Source organism: Artibeus jamaicensis, unplaced genomic scaffold (genome assembly GCF_021234435.1).
Source record: "Artibeus jamaicensis isolate MK-2021 breed Jamaican fruit bat unplaced genomic scaffold, CSHL_Jam_final contig_1803, whole genome shotgun sequence".
In the NCBI taxonomy this organism is placed as follows: Eukaryota; Metazoa; Chordata; class Mammalia; order Chiroptera; family Phyllostomidae; genus Artibeus; species Artibeus jamaicensis.
The window spans coordinates 4,781,052-4,798,490 of record NW_026521356.1 but is presented as its reverse complement, the minus strand read 5'-3'; the positions used below and the strand labels follow the sequence as shown (position 1 = coordinate 4,798,490).

The following is a 17,439-nucleotide window of genomic DNA, read 5'->3' as shown; positions in this document are numbered from 1 at the left end:
GCTGGGTGGAGGGGAGGCAAAGGGAAAAATCAGGACAACTGTAATAGCAAAATTAATAAAATATAATTGAAAAAATGAAAAATAAAAATAAATACATACATTTAAAAAAGAAAGAAAAGGGCTATGACAAGAGCCGAGGTCACAGGAGTGCCCTGTTCTCCCAGAAGCCTGTCAGCATTCCTTTCAGTTTTCTTCCTTCCATCAAATCCTCCTCCTCCTTCTGCTTTGTGTCATGACTTCTCATCTTCGAAACACGTCCACACATCCAGGATCTCATTTAACCCCCCGCTGACCCAGTGGAGCCCATATTATTGTCGTCCCCATTTTATAGATGAAGGACCTCCCAGTGGCCCCCAGCCATGAGGAAGGGCGTCCAGGGCTCCTGGGAGTGACAGCATCACCATGGTCCCCTGCCTCAGTAATGAGTGGGTAGCTCTGCAAGCATAACAATCTTAGTGGTCCTGATTTAAGCAGCTCTTGCCTTTTTACAAATTACAGCTGGGTGAAGCTTGGAGACCTCCCCCCAGCTGCAAAGCCCCCGGTGACTGGGCTGGCCGGGACAGGAGGCCAGGGCTGACAGACTGCTCTCCACCACAAAGCTGCGCGCCCTTCCCCAGCTGAAGCGCCCCTATAATTTTCATACATTACGGATGGCTCCTTCACTGAGGGGTTCTAAAAGCCCTGCTTCAGAGCCTAGCCCTGGCCCCTCATCAATCATGTTCACCGTGATTAAACTGGAGGCCAGAAAGCTATCCAACTTAAACAGAAATAGGAAAAGAGAATGTGTTTGGCTCTAGGAACAGCGCCAGGATGGGCACCCAGGGCTGGGGAGGAGGAGGCCCGAGGTCTGGGCACCTGGAGGGAGGGCATGGCCCGTGGACAGGAGCATAGAAAACCTGTTTCCAGACCCACAACCATCTTGGATCTAGAAAGTTCTCTCAGGTTCTCACACTGGAGGGGTTCGGGATTCTGTAGCCACCCCTCCTTGTAGAGTGGGGAGAAAACCAGGCCCAGAGTGAGGAAAGAGCTTGCCTGAAGTCACACAGAGAGAACCATGACTTCTCGGCCTGCGGGCCTCCCAGTCCCCTCCCTGTTTTGCTGAGGCCTCCGGGTGAGGAAGGGCAAAGATGAGCGAGGAGGCCAGCAGCGGCCTTCCCGGTGCCCAGAGCTACACAGAGAAGGTTCCCCCTCCGGCCCCAGACACCAGCAGTGGCCTGTGAAAATTTACCAAGCTTATAATGAAAGACTTCCAGCCTAAAAGCTTAGTTCCTAATTAGCCATTGTTCCAGATGATCTGTTAAATTATCCCAGCTCCTGGGGAAATAACCCTTTTACCAATAAGCCTGACTGCCAAGCTGCTGGCAAACTGCTCTCCACCAGCCTGTCCCCTGGAGGCTGCACGCTGAGCCCGGGTCTGGCTGCAGCATGTGGGGGGAGGGGCCTGAGCAAGCCCTGCCCTAGAGGCGCTTGTCCCCCAGCACATTCCTAACATCCACAGCTCCTAACAAATGGCATCGGGATGTCCGAAATGCCATCAGTAGTTCCTTCCTTCAGGTAAAGCACTGGTCGCTCACTCAGGGCTGCTTATAAGAAGAGCCATTATTGAACATTTTCTTCGTGCTAGGCACTTCACATGAATTAGTTCATCTAGTCCTCACAGCAGGCTCCTAAGCCTAAGCACTTGGCCAAAGAGCTTTGCTGGGAAGGTGGTAGCCGGGATTTGGACCCAGTCACCTTGACTTCGGAGCCCACGCTCTCAACATCTCAGCCACAGCTGTAAAGTGCAGCTGGACGCTAACACAGAAGAGTAAACAGATCGGTCAGCCACCAAGGGACCTGGCCTGGAACCTCAGGGTTTACTGGGATAGCAAACTCCTTTCTTCAAATGAAACTGTGGGCTCCCTGCTAATGTATTGCCCAGAACGAGCACACACCTCTGCCCGAATGGGGGAAGGGACAGGAGTCACACACAGATTCACAGTTGGCCCCTGAGGCACCACCTCCAACTCCGGAGCCAGAAAAGGCCACTCTGAAAGTCCACACCGGGCAGATGGGGGGAGCAGGGAACCGGACCACGTCAGACCCCAGCTCTGCCACTTTCTAGGAAGCCCCTGGGCAAAGCAAGGGCCCCTCCGTGCCTCTGCTTCCTCACCCAGGGTGTGGTAAGGCTCGGGGGAAGGGGGTGCTGCTGATGTGGAGACCGCACAGGGCAGTAGGACTGTCAGTTGTCCTTCCGTCAAAGAAGCGGCAGCACAGGGGGCAGAGCCTTCCCCCAGCTCTGTCTGATGGTAGTATATAAGTATAATATTTACAAGCATTGGGCACAGCCAGGCACTGTGCTGAGTGACTGTCATTTACTCCAATGAGCGGGCGTTGGGGCCCCATTTTACTGGGACACCGCCTCCCAGACTTACGCATGGCACCACTCAACTCCAGTGGCACCAGCCCCTCAGAAGGGTCTCCCTCAACCCCTCTAACTAAAGCAGCCCCATCTCCCCGGTCACTCTGTCGCATTACACTTTTTCGCAGCACTTATCAATCAATCCCTAAAATTATCCAGTTTCTTGGCTGATTACACTAAGCTCTCCAGAGCAAAGACTCTGACCGTCTTGTACTCCACTATGTGCCTGGACCAGTATATAGCATATAGTAGGTGCTCAACAAATGCTTGTTCACCGACTCCAGAAACTGTGATTAAATCTAAGACCCACACTCCCAACAGTGAGGCACCGCCCTCTGCCCTGAGCTGACCTCTCACCTCTCTCCGCCACTATGGGCCAGTCAGACTGAGTCACTGCCATCTCACCGGCACACAGGGCATTCTCCCCGGCAGGCTTCGCTCCTGTCAGGCCCCATTCCTGCAGTACTTTCCTTCTCCCACCATCCTTCAAGTGCCACCTCCTCCAGGAAGGCTCCCAGCCTTCCTGGATCTCTCCCTGCTGTGAAGTGTTGAGAATTCACCTCTAACCTATTAGGAGGGCTCTTGATCTAGTTATAATCTGACACGTGGGTTTTTCTAGAGGAGCTTTACTAATACACTTATCAAGATGAAGGAAAATGAGGCTTTTAAACCATTCTATGTCTGTGTCTGGTCTCCCCAACTCCCCATATGGTCTCTAAGGACAGGGAACTCCCTGCTTTGCACCCAGGAGGATACCAGAGTCCCATTCAAGTTCTCTCTCTTCCTTTGGCCTCCACAGGCCTATCTATAGAATAAAGTGTGTAAACAGACAGGTACATGCTCTGCTCCCACAGCCCATTGGTGATACTATCAAGGAGAGCTGTCTGTTACCGGTGCCTACCTGGCTCCTCCAGCTTGTCCTGTGTTACCTCTAATCCTCAAGACAATCCAGGAGGTAAGTATTGCTAGTTGCCCACTTTACAGATGAGGAAACTGAGGCTCAGAGAGGATAAATGTCTAGTACAAGGTCACACAAGTCTAGGCCTGTCTGACTTCCAAGAACTGCCCAAGAACCGCCCCTCCTCTGGTTCAACAGGGAGAGAACCCCAGTTTCTAGCCGTGTCACCCGGGGCCGGTTTCTTCACTTCTCTGTGTCTGGGGATAATCTGCACCTGGCCACAGGGTGGTCATAAGGACTGGGGACGATGAGTATGCGATGCCAGCTGCACAGCAGGCGCTCGGTCAGTAAGGAGGCTGCTGTTACACAGCAGATGTTCTGAACACTTTGGTCGACTCTGAGTCTCCGATTCTTAAACAACTGGGGTCATGGAGACCAATGTCGGCTGCTGGGAGAGGCTGTCTGGGAGGCTCAGAGAGCACTGAAGGTGGAGCGGAGTCAGATAAAGGCACGGACATGGCTGGAGGATTTCCTCCGGAAGGACAGATGAGGGCAGGAAGTCCACCCGACGGTCTGGGTGCAGGGGAGGGACAGAGCGAGGAAGAAGGTGGGTAACAGGCCGTGAGGTAGGGTGGGAAAAGCCTGGAGTCAAATAGCTTGGGTCTTTTTTTATTGTCTATAGTCTATTATTTTGTTATTTTTTAAATGAATTTCCTCCATCCTAGGCATGGGAGTTACATTTGAAAGATGCTGCTTAAAAGGAAATCCCTGGGCCCTGGAGAACCCTGTTAACAGGGGGGAGTTAACAGTGATGTTTCACAGCCACTAGGAAGGTGCAGAGACACACGGGGAGGTTAGAAGTGTTGAACGAGCCCCTGAGCACTTGCACGAACTGGGCATGAGAACCTGTAGACACCAAGGCTCTTATGCCTTGGGAGTGGGTCTGGATTCTGACACCCCTGGGCGCTCCCACAAACAGAGGCTGTGGTGGCCTGATCGCACCAACACTGAGCTTCGTCCCATGTCTGCCTTCAGGGAGCCTTTCAGGCAAGAGACCCTGAGACATCACTGAGCTTACAAGGACCAGAGTGTGACTGGGGCAACTTGCTCATATTAGACTAGAGTCTAACCAAACCATGAGACCATATGAAATTGCCAACATTTTCAAATTGCAAATCCACATGGTTCAACCTAACCTGCTGGTGCCTGTGGCAGAAATCAGCCCGAGAGCAGCTTCTGTGGCCGTGTAGGCCCAGGTGTTGAGGTTGTGCGGAGCGGTGCTGGGCCTGCACCCACCTCTGACTGTGGGTGGCTGCTGGTATCTGCCCCAAAGGCCCGAAAGCTGGGGACAGCCAATGGGGTTAGATGGCTTCATAACCGATGCGAATTCCAACTCTGCACCCATGAGCTGTGCAGCCTGACACAAGCCACTTCCTCTTTCCCAGCCTTAGTTTCCGTCTGTGACGTGGGCCAGTCACATCTCCTCACAGGTCGCTGCAGCATCTGGATGAGCCAGCAGAGCACACAGCAGGACCCGAATCAGAGGTAGGTCCTTTCTTATGGCCATTCCGAGGGTATCCAAGTAGGAAAGGTTCTGACACCAGGCTAAGAAGTTTCATCTCAGAGGCTTGGGGGCCAGGTGGAACCCTGAGCTGAGGTCGTAAGAGCCACTGGAACCAGAGAAAAGCCCTTTTCTGTCCAGGAGGAACCAGAGGAGAGAGAAGGAACCAGGACACTGCCTGCCAGGGGTGAGCGTGGGCGACCTTCGCAGCCTGAGCAGGGAGCATGGAGGGGGTCTGGAAGGGGGCAGGAGGCAGAAAGACCACCACGCAGACAGGCAAGTTCTCACGGGCAGACTGAGAGGAGGTGCCCCCGGACAACACAGGAGGGGACAAACGCACCGAGAGCAGGGATCCCGCACTGGCAGCGGCCGCCGCCTGGCAGCCGGCGTGCCAAGGTGTGGTGCTCTGTGGGCACGACACAGTGATGATGATATCCCTGGGTGCGGCCTTTCCTGCAAGAGCCCGGATGAGAGACCCTTCCCACACGGGCTTGGGATACTGCCCTTCAAGCCCCTCTCTTCCTGGAAGCCCTCACTCCTTGGACTTCAGGTGCTGCAGCCCCAGGCTGAGCAGGGGACTCCGGTGTTACAGGAAACCTGAGTATTCAGAAATGCTGGCTGTCACTCTGCACTCCTGATAAGGGAAGACTTGGTTTAGGTCAGAGGACCTCCAAGTGTGGCCATTTCCATGGAGATGGAGCACCCGAATACTCAAACTGGGCGATGTCACATCGCAATTGATATTTCCAGGCATTTTGAAAATATTAACTTACTTAGCCTTCCCGAGAAGGTCTCTTAATTCCACTTTACATGTGAGTAAGCTGAGAGTTGGAGAATGTAAATACCACACCCAGGTCACATAGCAAATATCAGAACTGGGATGGGAATGTGCAGGGTTTTGGACGTCAAGTCCAGGGCCTCACCTGACAAGGCATCTGACTGTTATTCGTGGTGTCCTTAGGGACCAGGTAGAGAAATATAGGGTGGGTTATAACAAGTTTTGTGAACCCTAGGTGGCCGAACAGCACACCCCAAAGGTCAACAGGAGAACTGAGGCCTGTCTGGGCTCTGTTGGAGGGTCCCCCCCCAACCCCCGCCCCGCACTCCCGCCCACCATTCACCTGGGCAACGACGACAGCTGGCCCAGGACCTGGAGACAGAACCAGGACGCTGAATGCAATTGTAATTCAATGTGATCTTCACAGGCCATACAACAGACTGGTTCTACCAAATGACCCACAATAGAGATGAATGTAAAATCACATTTAGACTCAAAAACTCAATTTCCAAATCTGAGCGGAGGGAATCCTTTGTGAACAATGGTTCATGTGAGAAACACACAGGAGCCCCGAAACTTGATGTGAAGAACGTTGAAGACAGCTGTCACAAAGGCCACTGGACACTGGATAGCACAGACGGGTACATGACCCTGAGAAACAGACCCACAGAATGCAGAGACCTGGGGAGGGGCGTGCCTGGGTAGATAAGGGACGAGAGACAGTGACACAAACAGAAACTACTGATAGAAACGGTCACACTCCGAAGTCTGCCCCAAAGCAGGCTAACAGGGCCCTGTGAGCAGACTTCAGACAGTGAGGAAAAGACCACAGGGAAGAGAAGATCAACTTTGTGCATCTACGGAGGGCAGAACTCGGAACAAGGGAGGTTTGCCCTTCACGTAGAACTGCTACAGTCTTTACGTCATGTTCTAGAAACCATCTTCCCATTAACCTCACTGTGCTTCAGTTTGCTCCTCCGTGAAATGGGACAGACACTAATAAAATTAATAATAATAATACCTCCCTTGTAGGGTTGTGAGGGTTAAGTGCTCAGAACAGACCCACACGTTACTGTCATACAGGTGCATGCCATCAGCATCATATGGCTGTCACTGTCACCTCCCTGAACTGAAAGTGAGCTCTGCTGCGTGTAAACAGTGCCTGGTCCCTCCTGTGTCCCCAGCATTCTCCCTGTCACAGCTCACTGAGCCGACGGTATGTGAAGGCCCACGTCAGGGTGCTGTGATAATATTGTTCCAAATACAAGGCGATGAACCGTCATCCCCAGCTGGTGCTAAAATGTTCAATGGGCTGAGCCTGCTCGGGAATAGACTGAGTGCTCCGGTAGGGACGTGTGGGCGTACCCTGCCGGTGGTACGGGTCTATCAGAGGGATACCCTAAGATTTGGGAAAACCCTCTCCTCCTTACTAAGGGGCCTTAGCCAGGACAGCCACCTGGCAAGGGAAGGGCAAGGACCAGCCCCCCGCCTACACTTTTAAATGGGAAACCAAGAGGCACTCCCTATTATGTTTCTCCTCCTGCTAAGAGTGTTTCTGGGACCCTTCCAACCTGCTCATCCTTCCTTCCCCTGGGACATGCAGAAGGCTCTGGCAGGACTTGATGCAAATAGTGCTCTATTTCCTGGGTTAAAATCCCATCTTAAGTCAATTTTCATAAAAGGCAGTGACACATTTAGGTGCCGGGATGATGGAGCTTTCTCGGAAGGCATTAAAATGACCGAAACAGTTAAAATCAGCTGCAACCCAGCAGCCAGGGGCTGCGAGAACAGTTTTCATCCTCTGCCGCCTTGTACAAACCTGGGGTCTGGGCCCTGCCTAGAGGAACATTGACTTAGAGGAACTGGAGGGCCTGAGCTTGACTCCCTCTGGTCACAGGGAGGAAAGATTCCAGTAACAGATGTTTGCAGTGAGCCAGCAAGTGGAGTGGTGGTAACTGGTCTCTGCTCACTGTCGAAGGCGGTCTTCCATCCCAGGGCCAGTTCCATAGGGAGGGATCTGGGTTTTTCTTTAAATTCTCTATTCCTAATACTTTCCTCTGGGTGTCATACACAGAATCAGGCACAGAAGGAGGACCTCAGTATGTCTGAGTGCATCTTCTCTTCTCCAAAATAGCTTGAAGCCTGTGTTCTAGGGCTGCTGCCGGGGCCCGGGGCGGGTGGCCCCCACATGCCCCACAGTAATGTAAGGATCACTCGGAATCAGTAACCTGACAGGCAGCCAGTGCAAGAGGGGCACGTGGACCTATCCCTGTCACGCTGAATACGGGAAATAAGTCTCTGCCGTGAAAGTGTCCTCCTGGCTGCAGGGGGCTAAGAGCAACACCCTATCTGTGGAGTCAAGGATGCAGGGCCAAAAAAGCTTGCCCAAGCCAAGCTTGTCACTCCTCTCCTAATCTACTCCCCAAGCCCAAACTTGGTTTGCATTCCTCAGTAACGAGCACCCAAACTTCACCTTTGTCCTGTTATTTCTCCCCAAATCTATTGTTCCTTTGCCTACAAAGTATAAAAAAGGTGCTGGCTCACCATTCTAGAGAGCATCGTCATTTCAGAGCGCATCATCAATTACGATCTCCCACGCACACATATCAAGTCGGTTTTTCTCCTGTTAATCTGGTGTCAGTTGTATTATTGGTCTAAGAACTCAAGAGAGGTGGTATGGGCGGGGGAGATTCTCCCCTCCCCAACAATACCTGTGGCTGAGTCCTGCTGCCACTGTCACCCCTGAAGGCTGGGCACAGTGCTCACTGCCTCTGGGAGATGGAGTCCGCCTCCCTGATCTCTAGGACCCCTCTTGCTCTGGATTCTGACCCCATGACCCCTCCTGTCCTCAGCCGAACAGCCATGAGCCCCACTCAGCTGCCTCCTCCTCTGTTTTACCCGTCCACACTCTGAACACCAGCCCCACTCATCTGCTCGCTGTCTGTTCCCGTGTCCCCATTTGTCCCTCGGATCCTCTACTCTGCTCTGTGCCCAGGAGGCTGACTCGCATAGACCACATCAAAGTTCCCCCCAACCCCTAGGTCTTCCAGTGGGTTCCGCCAATGGGAAGTGCTGGCAGAGAGCAGAGGGTGGGAAGAGAGTGAGGCTGCCTAGGCTAACAGCGTCCCTCCACTGAGGGTCCCTGCTCCTGTCTGGAAGCCCCTTCACCCCCTCAGGCTCCCCACTGTCGCCAGCCTTGTGATTCATCACCCCTCACTGGTTTCCCTGAAACCTGCCCACTCCTTTATAAACAGTTCTTTATTACATCCATCCTCCAGCTACCCGGGACCTGGCCTGACCTGCCGATCCCGGCCTCCCCCATACTTTGCTTATGCCACAGTCCCTGCTGCCGGGCCCCATGCTGTGTCCCCCGAGGTGGCCGTTCCGCTGCACTGGGCTCCAACTCGCTGATTCAGCCTCCTGAAGCTTGTCCTGTGCCCTCTTCAAGTGAGGAGATTGGATCACAAGACCCGTGAAGTTCCCTTGCACCCACAGCCTCCTCTTTTCCACAGCACGCGCCCCGTAGCCAGACAGCTTGTGTTCAGTCAAATTCCATTTTAAAAAATCCAATGAGCTATGAACACGGCAGTAACTTTCTCTCCTCTGAACTCCCGTTCTCTTCTCAAGGACACCTCTCACCATTTCCTGTGGGGGTCATTCATGTATGTGAGTCTCCCCTTCCAGACCGCACACTCCCAAGTTCCAGCTGGTGCTGTTCCCCTGACTGGCTTCCTCTGTCCTCAGCACCTGCACCCGGCTTGTTGCCCAGCACCCCATAAATGCTTCCTGTTACAAATATTGACTGAAATGGGGTTGTGGCCAGCAAGGCCCCGAACACTCAGGACGATGCTGTGCAATGATATTGACCGAGCAATGACCACGTGCCAGGCACGTTACACCCACCACAGGCCTGCAAGGTGGATATTATTCCCATATAGTATGTGGAAACTGAGGCACGGAGAGGTTAAGCAACTTGCTCGGGTCCTGCCTCCAGACAGAGCTGGAGTCAGAACTGAAGCACAGGTGCGTCTGACGGCCAGGCCTCCCCGTTTGCCTCTGCCGTACGCTGCAGGTGCGGGGGCAACAATCCGGACCCCAACCCCAGTGGGAACAAGTCTCAGTTACAGAATGCAGCCTCCAGCGGAGCCGTGCCCTTCTGAGGAGGCCTCGCCACACTTTCCTGAATGAATCACTAAAGCATTAGCACATTCCTGCTTTCTATGAAGCTTGGCCAAAGGCCTCAGAAGTAATTAGTTCATTTAAGTAGGTTAAATGTTTCCCCTGCAATCTGGTTTACGCTTCAATTGGTGTAGAGTCTTGGAGAGTGAAAAGGTAAACTTTAGCCCAGCCCCTGTGCAAGTATTTCCTACGTGTTTTTTGGATAAAATTCACTCCCTTGGGTTGCTTGCTCTAGGGCCACATCTTGAGGAAACGAGGAGCAGGCAGGGGAGGCTCTGGCCAGGCCCCATGTCACTGAAGCTTCCTTGGCTGTTCTCATGCTGATCATGCCGTCCGGCAGGGGCTCCCCAGGTTCCTGGCAGAGCTTGGAAGCCAAGCTAAGGAGCTGGGACTGGTTCAAAGCTGAGAAGAGTCACTGAAGGTTTCTGGGCAGGGGGTTCACCTAACTCAGTGTTCACATTAGTCAGAACCACGGGATGGCCGCTGTGAGTGAGCCAAGGTGTGACATGGGGTGCCCGTGTTTCCCAGGCCGTGGACATCTGCTGGGCTGGTGCGTCTTCAGTCCCCAGTCTCCCCCAGACTGGGGCTCCCTGAGGACAGGAAGTTTCCAGTCCACCACTGGTTTCGTCCTGCAACAGCAGGACAAGACTCCACCCTCTGCACACCTGACCATCCTTCCCTTGGGTTCAGATGCTGTAGTTACAAACATCAGGTGGGGTGTCTCCAGAGATAGACAAATAAGTGGACTACGGTCAGGGGCAGGCTGGTGTTTCTGGGGTGGGAAAGGGGCAGACCTACCTCCCTCCACTGCTTGTTCTCCATTCCTTGAGTATACATGACACATACTGTGAGGAGAGGAGGAAAAACGTGTTAACACACCAGACAGGCCAAGAGGAAGGTGGTACCTCAGAGTGGGGGTCTCTGGAGGGTCAGGATCCTCAGGAGACTTGGGCCTGGGTAGCAGTGTTGGGTCTGGGGGGATTGGTCAACTTGGAGAGTGGGGCCCAGAACATTGGCATGTCTGGGAGGAGTACCCTTTGGGAAGGGGGTCAGGGGCCGTTTGCATCTAGGCCTGGGCAAGGGAGAAGTGTGAGGCAGGTGGACAGGTGGGCACCATGGATGACTTGAAGGCAGAGGTAGAACAGGAAAGCATCTGAAAATCACCTCATGCCTTTAGGGCTCGAGGTGGCCTCAGAAGACCTATTACTATCCTCACCCCCTTCACTGATGGGTCAACTGAGGCCCAGAGGAGGTCAACGACCTACTTGAGAGGCATATCTCTGGGCTAGAACCCTGTACCAGTTTTCCTGGGGCTGAGAACTTTAGACCCAGACCCCCGAGCCCTCCCAACCCATTGGGTGGCACTGAGGCTTCACAGGTACGGGGGCTGGGAAGGGTTGTTCTCCAGGCAGTGTTGGTGAAGCAGCCTCGGTGCACCTGGACCAGTGCCGGGCACGTACGGAACGCTCAATAAGGACTCCAGTGGGGGCTGCTGCGATCAGCCCCGATGTGGTTACTGTTATTATTATCAGGGCAGGACTTACATGGGTCAGACTTGGAGAACATGTCTTTGTCCAAAAGGTTCCTGGAAGAAGGGGAGAGAGGAAGAATTAGCAGAACCCAGGAGGGGAGGATCTCGGAGGAATCAGGCCGTGACCGAGACCTGGAGGCTGCTGCCACCAGCCCGGCCTCGGACAACACAGCAAGAGCAGGAGGCGCCTTCTGCACTGTTGATTTCGTTCATTAAAGCCGACAGGGCGGGCGCTGGAAGGTCTTCAGCTCAGCTCTCCAAGGAGTGTGGCTTTCTACCTAGCGCCCCACCATTGCCACACTCACTCTGGAACCCTGGTTCCCCCAGCCCCTCACTCTTGGGCCAAATCTCAATCTGTCCAATGTCTTAACCGGTTCCAGGAACTCTCCTTTTACTCCATGTCTGTCTCTCAAAAAATACAATCAAGCCATCGAAATGTATCCATCCAGTGTCCCGTTCTCTCAGGCACAGCTCTTCTTGTAGCCAGCTTATTCCATGTCCCATCTGTGCTTCTGGATTCATGGATTACACCTCCCAGGGGATGCAGATTCATTGAACAGGATCCTCCCGTGGTCAAGGCCACAGCTAACACATGGCCCTGGTAATCAGACTTGCGGGCATACAGCAAGATGATGGTCACAGCCTTTGGGGACTGCAGGTCTTTAACAGGTGTGAGCCCTGCCACCCTGCCTCTGTGCAATCACGGCTCCTGATCTTTGAACCTCAGCCACAGATTGGGCGCTGTGCCAGGTGTTCCGCAAATACAAGCTCCCAGTTCTCACCCTGTCCCACAAGGTGCACAGGCATCATCCCATCTTACGGTCGTGGAAGCGGAGGCACAGGGAGATCAGGCGAGGGTCTCTCCTGCACAACTGCTGTCCCTCATTCTCCAGTGGCCTGCCGCTGGCAGGAAGCAACACAGGAAGTGACTCAAGCCCTCTGAGCCTCTGTTTCCTCATCTGTACAATACAGCAAGAGCACCAGCCTTGAAGGTTGTCGAGGCCCTGTGGTGTCTCCTCGGCCCTCCCCATTCCTGCATACACCTATGGTTTCCTCCTGCTCCTCTTCCCAGGGCTTTCTCTGGCAGGCGGGCTGCAAATAGCAGGTAGTTTATACAGTTTACACTCAGAGGGCAGCCCTCAGCCAGTGATGGGCAGGAGTTGGGGAAAATATACCACTTCCTCACTCCCCTCCCCGCTCTCACCCCGAGTCATGCTCCACCAGTCTCCCGGAGGGGCCCAGTGGGGCAGAACCAGGGAACCTGCTCATTAAAGACCAGTGCTGACCGGGCAAAGCCTCACCCACACACCCCATCCCCGAAGGAGCTTCCTATGAGCCCCTCCTGCCTGCTGGAGCTCCACCCCCACCCCTTTCTTCACTGCCCTGAAGTTAAGCTCTGCCCTGGCCAGCCCTCTCAGCCTCACCATACCTCCCCCCTAGATGCCGATGGGGGGAGTGGAGAGGGATCATCTTACCTCTCGACCCCCACTCTCCCCCCCCAAGGGCCTTTGTGCCACTTGAACCCCTTTCTCAGAGAGGAGAAATGGTCCACATGGGTCTGTGTGGCTTCCTGACAACCAACTCCAAACGTCAGAGCTGGATGGACTGTCGAGGTCATGTGCCCCACCTTCTCCTGAGGAGGGAACATGCACCCAGATAGTGGCCACTCCTCACAGCTCGTAGTGGTCGAGCGAGAAGGATCTAGAAAGAAGCCTTACCCTAAGTCACCATCACTAAAGCCATCAGGAGTGACAGCTTGACCCCATACTCAACTCAGTGCCCCCATAACCCCTGTCCTGATTTGGAAGCCAAAGACCAGCTGACACACAGACAGACAGACAGATGTAGTAGCAACCTGGGGCCAGCATGTGGGCCCCCCCCCCCCACTGCCTGAGGAGGCCCCAGGTTGTATTCATGAAGCACCCAGTGCCAGCCCTCAAGCAGATCCCCAGGGGTGTCTCTGAGAAAGAGATCCCCAGATCCCACCCTCCACTCCAGTCCCTTCATTCGGGGGCCTCTCCCAAAGGTGGCCGCCCTCAGCTAGCTCCCCCTGATCCCACAGGTGCACAGCTCCTCTGCTGGCTCCCACCACCCCTCCACCAGCCCTGCTCCCAGCCTGCTGCCACTTTGGGAACCATCTGATTAACTCCCCAGCCCAGGGCAGAGAGCCCCAGGGGAAATGGTGAGTGAGGCAGCGCTCTGAAAAGTAGGCGGCAGGGGCTACAGGTAGGATACCACGTCACGCATGCTCATTCACACCCAGGCGGGTGGGCCGGTACCCGGGTTGACTTTCCCCTCCTGCAGCATGCTAAGTTTGGAGGCAGGAGCATCTGTGTTGATTTAAACAAAGGACAAAATGCCTTTGCTCCAGAGATGACTACAGTGGTGGAAACTGAGGCACGGTGAGGAGCTAGAAAGTAAGAAAAGGATTGGGCAGAATTTCTCTACTACAGAAAGTGCTGCATTTTCTCTTTGAATGCTATAATGAAGAAATTCGATAATTACCTAAAATTCTAGAATGGCCACATTGGAAGGGACCTCGGAGGTCACTTTTTCCAATTCCTTTATAAATCAGGATTGTAAGATTCAGAGAGAAGGGAAGTGACTTCTCCAAGGTCTGGATTCCTTCCAAGTCTGGGTCTGGAACTCAGGTTTAGTCCGGTCTAACTAAGCTAGTAAGAAAGAGGGTAAGATCCTGGATTTCAGCCTTTTCAGCCTAGAGGCGTGTGTGTGTGTGTGTCTGTGTGTGTGTGTGTGTGTGTGTGTGTGTAGGAGGGAGGGAGGGAGGGAAGGGTGGGGGAGGGGAGAGAGCTCAAGCGAATGACCAAGAGCATATGTTCAAAGAGAAGCAGTCAGGCTTTCCTCGGCTTTGTCTGCCTTTCAAGCTGGGCAAGAGGCACACAGCTGGACTAAGAAATAGAATCCAGACACCTACTTTGGGTGGCTCTCTGCCCAGTGACCTCAGGACTCTCACTGCACCCTGGGGCATGTGTCACCCTGGCCACGCACCCAAAGGCAATGCCAACCCTCCTCCCTCCACACTGCTGAGATCATGCTTACATCCTTCCAGACACACTCTTATCCTTCCTCCTCGACAGACACTGACCAACGGCCCTTCCCTCTCCCCTCCCCTGAGCTCCCTCTGGTCTGTAGTGTGCAACCCTCTGAATCATACCCAGCATCCTCTGGGCTGCAAAAGCAGGGGTGTGTCTGTCTCCCACACTGGCTGTGTGCTCCTCCAACACAGGACCCCACCTCTGCCTCGAGCCAGCCCAGCCCCTGACTCAGAGCAGGGGCCCAGCAAATTGGATGGATGAAGGCAGAGCAAAGCAATGGCCAAACAGGTGAACGAGGCCCTTGTCTCCGTACTGGCACCTGGCCATGGTCAGGGCAAGCCCTGACACTTCCTCTTAGTTGGAGAGCCTAATGGTTAAATGCATGAGCTACGGTCAGACATGCTAGCTCCATATCCCAGATCTGGACAAGTTACTTGCCTTCCTGTGCCTCAGTTTCCCCAGCTGTAAAGTGGGGCTAAAAGCAGTTGCTCCCTCAGGACTTCTGTGGAGCACTTGGACACAATGAGGCACGTCAGGTGGGTCAGCTGTTGTGGGCACAGTGCTGCACAGAGCAGTCACTCCCGTGGTGGATGCTCAGGCTCACTTGGTGACAAAGGAGAGACAGGATGGGTGACATGGCCACCTCTACCCTCACTGTTCCAAGGAAGCCCACCCCCTCCATACACATTCCCAGCACCCTGTTGAAAGTGTGTGTTGAACGCCCCCACAGGCTGAGGGCAGTCCCCTCACCCCAGCCTCGGGCCCCTCTTGGCCTCCCTTCCTTGAGGACCCTCTGCCCAGGTCCCTTCGCCCTACACCCCTCTCTGACCCCTCACCTCGTCCACACTTGCCCCACCTGTGCGTCACCCCAACCACCTGTCCCGACAGACACCGCAGGGCCCACTGAGCCTGCCCTCCTGGCCTTCAGATGGCGGCTTCGCCCCATGAGCGATGGGCCTCTCAACTTCTTGGGACTTGTCCCTTCTCCCACTTGTAAGAAGGCAGATTCTTGGGCCCCGTGCTCGGATTCTGATTTTGTAGGTCTGGACAAGGCCCCAGGAGCCCTGTTTAAACAAGTCGCACACACACACTCACACACACGCACTGTTTCCAACGATGGCAGCCCAGATCGCACACATCGGGACACCGGGTCTCGGGGCCTCCGCTCCCCGCTGTGACAACGTCACATGCGAGCCCCGGAAGGCTCTTACGTTATCCTCACCCGATCGGATCTGCTGTGGACTCTGAGGCTCAGAGAGGGTGAGGGACTTGCCCACAGGCAAGTCAGTAAAAACCCAAGGGGCAGGAAACCCGGTCCTCAAGCAGGGCCTGGACCACAAGGGCACAGACAGACCAGACCCTGAGGCTTTTTCTCCACCTTCTATCTTTGGAGAGCTCAAAGAGAAATTTTTCCAACGGACAAATGTATTTTTTCCACAGAAGAACATAAAACCCTTCAGCTGACCACTCAGCAGCCTGGAAATTGGCTTCCTTTGTTCCTCAAATCAAGACCAGGCCAGCAGAGCTGAGGGCCCTGTGCCTCTGCACGCTCCTCCAAGGAACCACTCCCATTTCAGTGGCAGCAACAGAATGCCCACGACTCGGTGCTGAGGTCACAAGTCTCCAAGGTCCCAGCAAAGGGAGAAAGCGCTGCGGGGGGGGGGGGGGCTGAAATGAGAGCTCCTGGCTGGTGATGAGGGAGGAAGCCAAAGGGCAACTCCTCCCATCTGGGAGACTTAAACATGTTTAGAGAGGGGGCTGTCAGAGAGAGGGAAAATCCCACCCTCAGGGAGCCCCAGTCTGAGGAGACACAATCGCTCTTGAGCTGAGTTGCTGGGTGGACTGACTGCACATCCCTACGTGTCTCTAAGAAAGCCCACGAAGGTGGCGTAGATGCCCTGAGCAGGGACTGTGGCTACAGCGTAGAAAGCGGGAGGGTGGGCGCACCCATCCTTGGCTGTCCTGGACTAGCGGTCCTTAATACACGGACCCCCTGAAACTGTAAGCAAAATGTGGCACATTGGTACATGTAAAGGCATTCTTGATCTTAGCCAAACGGCCAAGAAGCAATATGTAAATGAATTCTTTTTAGAGGGGTTTCATCAATTCCCAAAGTGTTTATTAGGCTGAAAAAGTTAGGAAAACAGGGCTCATTTTATTTTTCAACAACCCTCCCTAAGCACCCCTCCAACCCCTGACAAAAGGTGGGGATGTTGAGAGCACAGACTTGGAGCTTTGTGGCTGGGTCCCAAACCCAGTTCTGCCTATTATTAGCTGTATGACTCACTAGCTCCTTTGTGCCTCAGTATCCCCACCTGTAACATGGTGGGAATAACAGTCTTCTCCTAGGGATTTTCTGAGAAGAGAATTCACATATGCAAAAGAGTTGGAACAGTGTCCAGCATGCGATAAGCTTCAGTCCGGTGCCCGATACACCGCTCGCTACAGGCCTGTGGAGAGCGAAGAGGCTTCCAGCGATGCCCACGTCCCCACCCTGCTGCCCGGTGCTGGGCTGGCAGGAGGGCGTCGAGGGCTGGCACGCCCTTGCCCACACTGCCAGCCTACTCTGCTGTGTGGCCTTCCTTGAGGAGAGCAGACAGGACGGGGACGCTGCTATCAGGGACAAACAGGAACCTGAGGAGTCCCACAGAGACCCCTGAGCTTGAGGGGCCCCACCAGCAACACCCCATTTTCTAAGGAGCAATTCAGCACCAAACATCTGGCCAACGCCCCAGGCAGGCAGAGTGAAGGAGCAAAGAATGCTATCGCCTACAAATCCTCTGCTGGATACTTAATCTGCGACACGCTATCCACCCTACAAAGCAACGCCTGGAGGTGGACGTCACCCCAAGTGCCGGGCAAGGCAGCTGGGCCGAGAGTTGTCCCTGGTGTCACCCAGCTGCCAGGCAGCATGAGGATCAAACTCTGAATCCCAAGCCCACACATCACCAACACCCAGGGTTCCCCGAAGACCCCTCTCAGCCAGAAGTGCCCCTCAAACCCTCACTCTGTTTCTTGCCACCAGCCCCATCAGG

The 17,439-nt window shown here is 54.3% G+C and overlaps 1 protein-coding gene across 3 annotated transcripts in view; it reads right to left on the bottom strand.

Moving 5' to 3' along the window:
- CPNE5 (copine 5) overlaps positions 1-17,439 on the bottom strand; it is an 86,203-nt gene that overhangs the window by 59,647 nt on the left and 9,117 nt on the right. For all 3 annotated transcript variants that reach the window (XM_053671468.1, XM_053671469.1, XM_053671471.1), the window contains exons 2-3: positions 11,362-11,402; positions 10,616-10,662 (exon numbers count right to left, since the gene is read on the bottom strand). In XM_053671468.1, the coding sequence (XP_053527443.1) occupies positions 10,616-10,662; positions 11,362-11,402 (88 nt within the window). The remainder of the gene's footprint in view (positions 1-10,615; positions 10,663-11,361; positions 11,403-17,439) is intronic.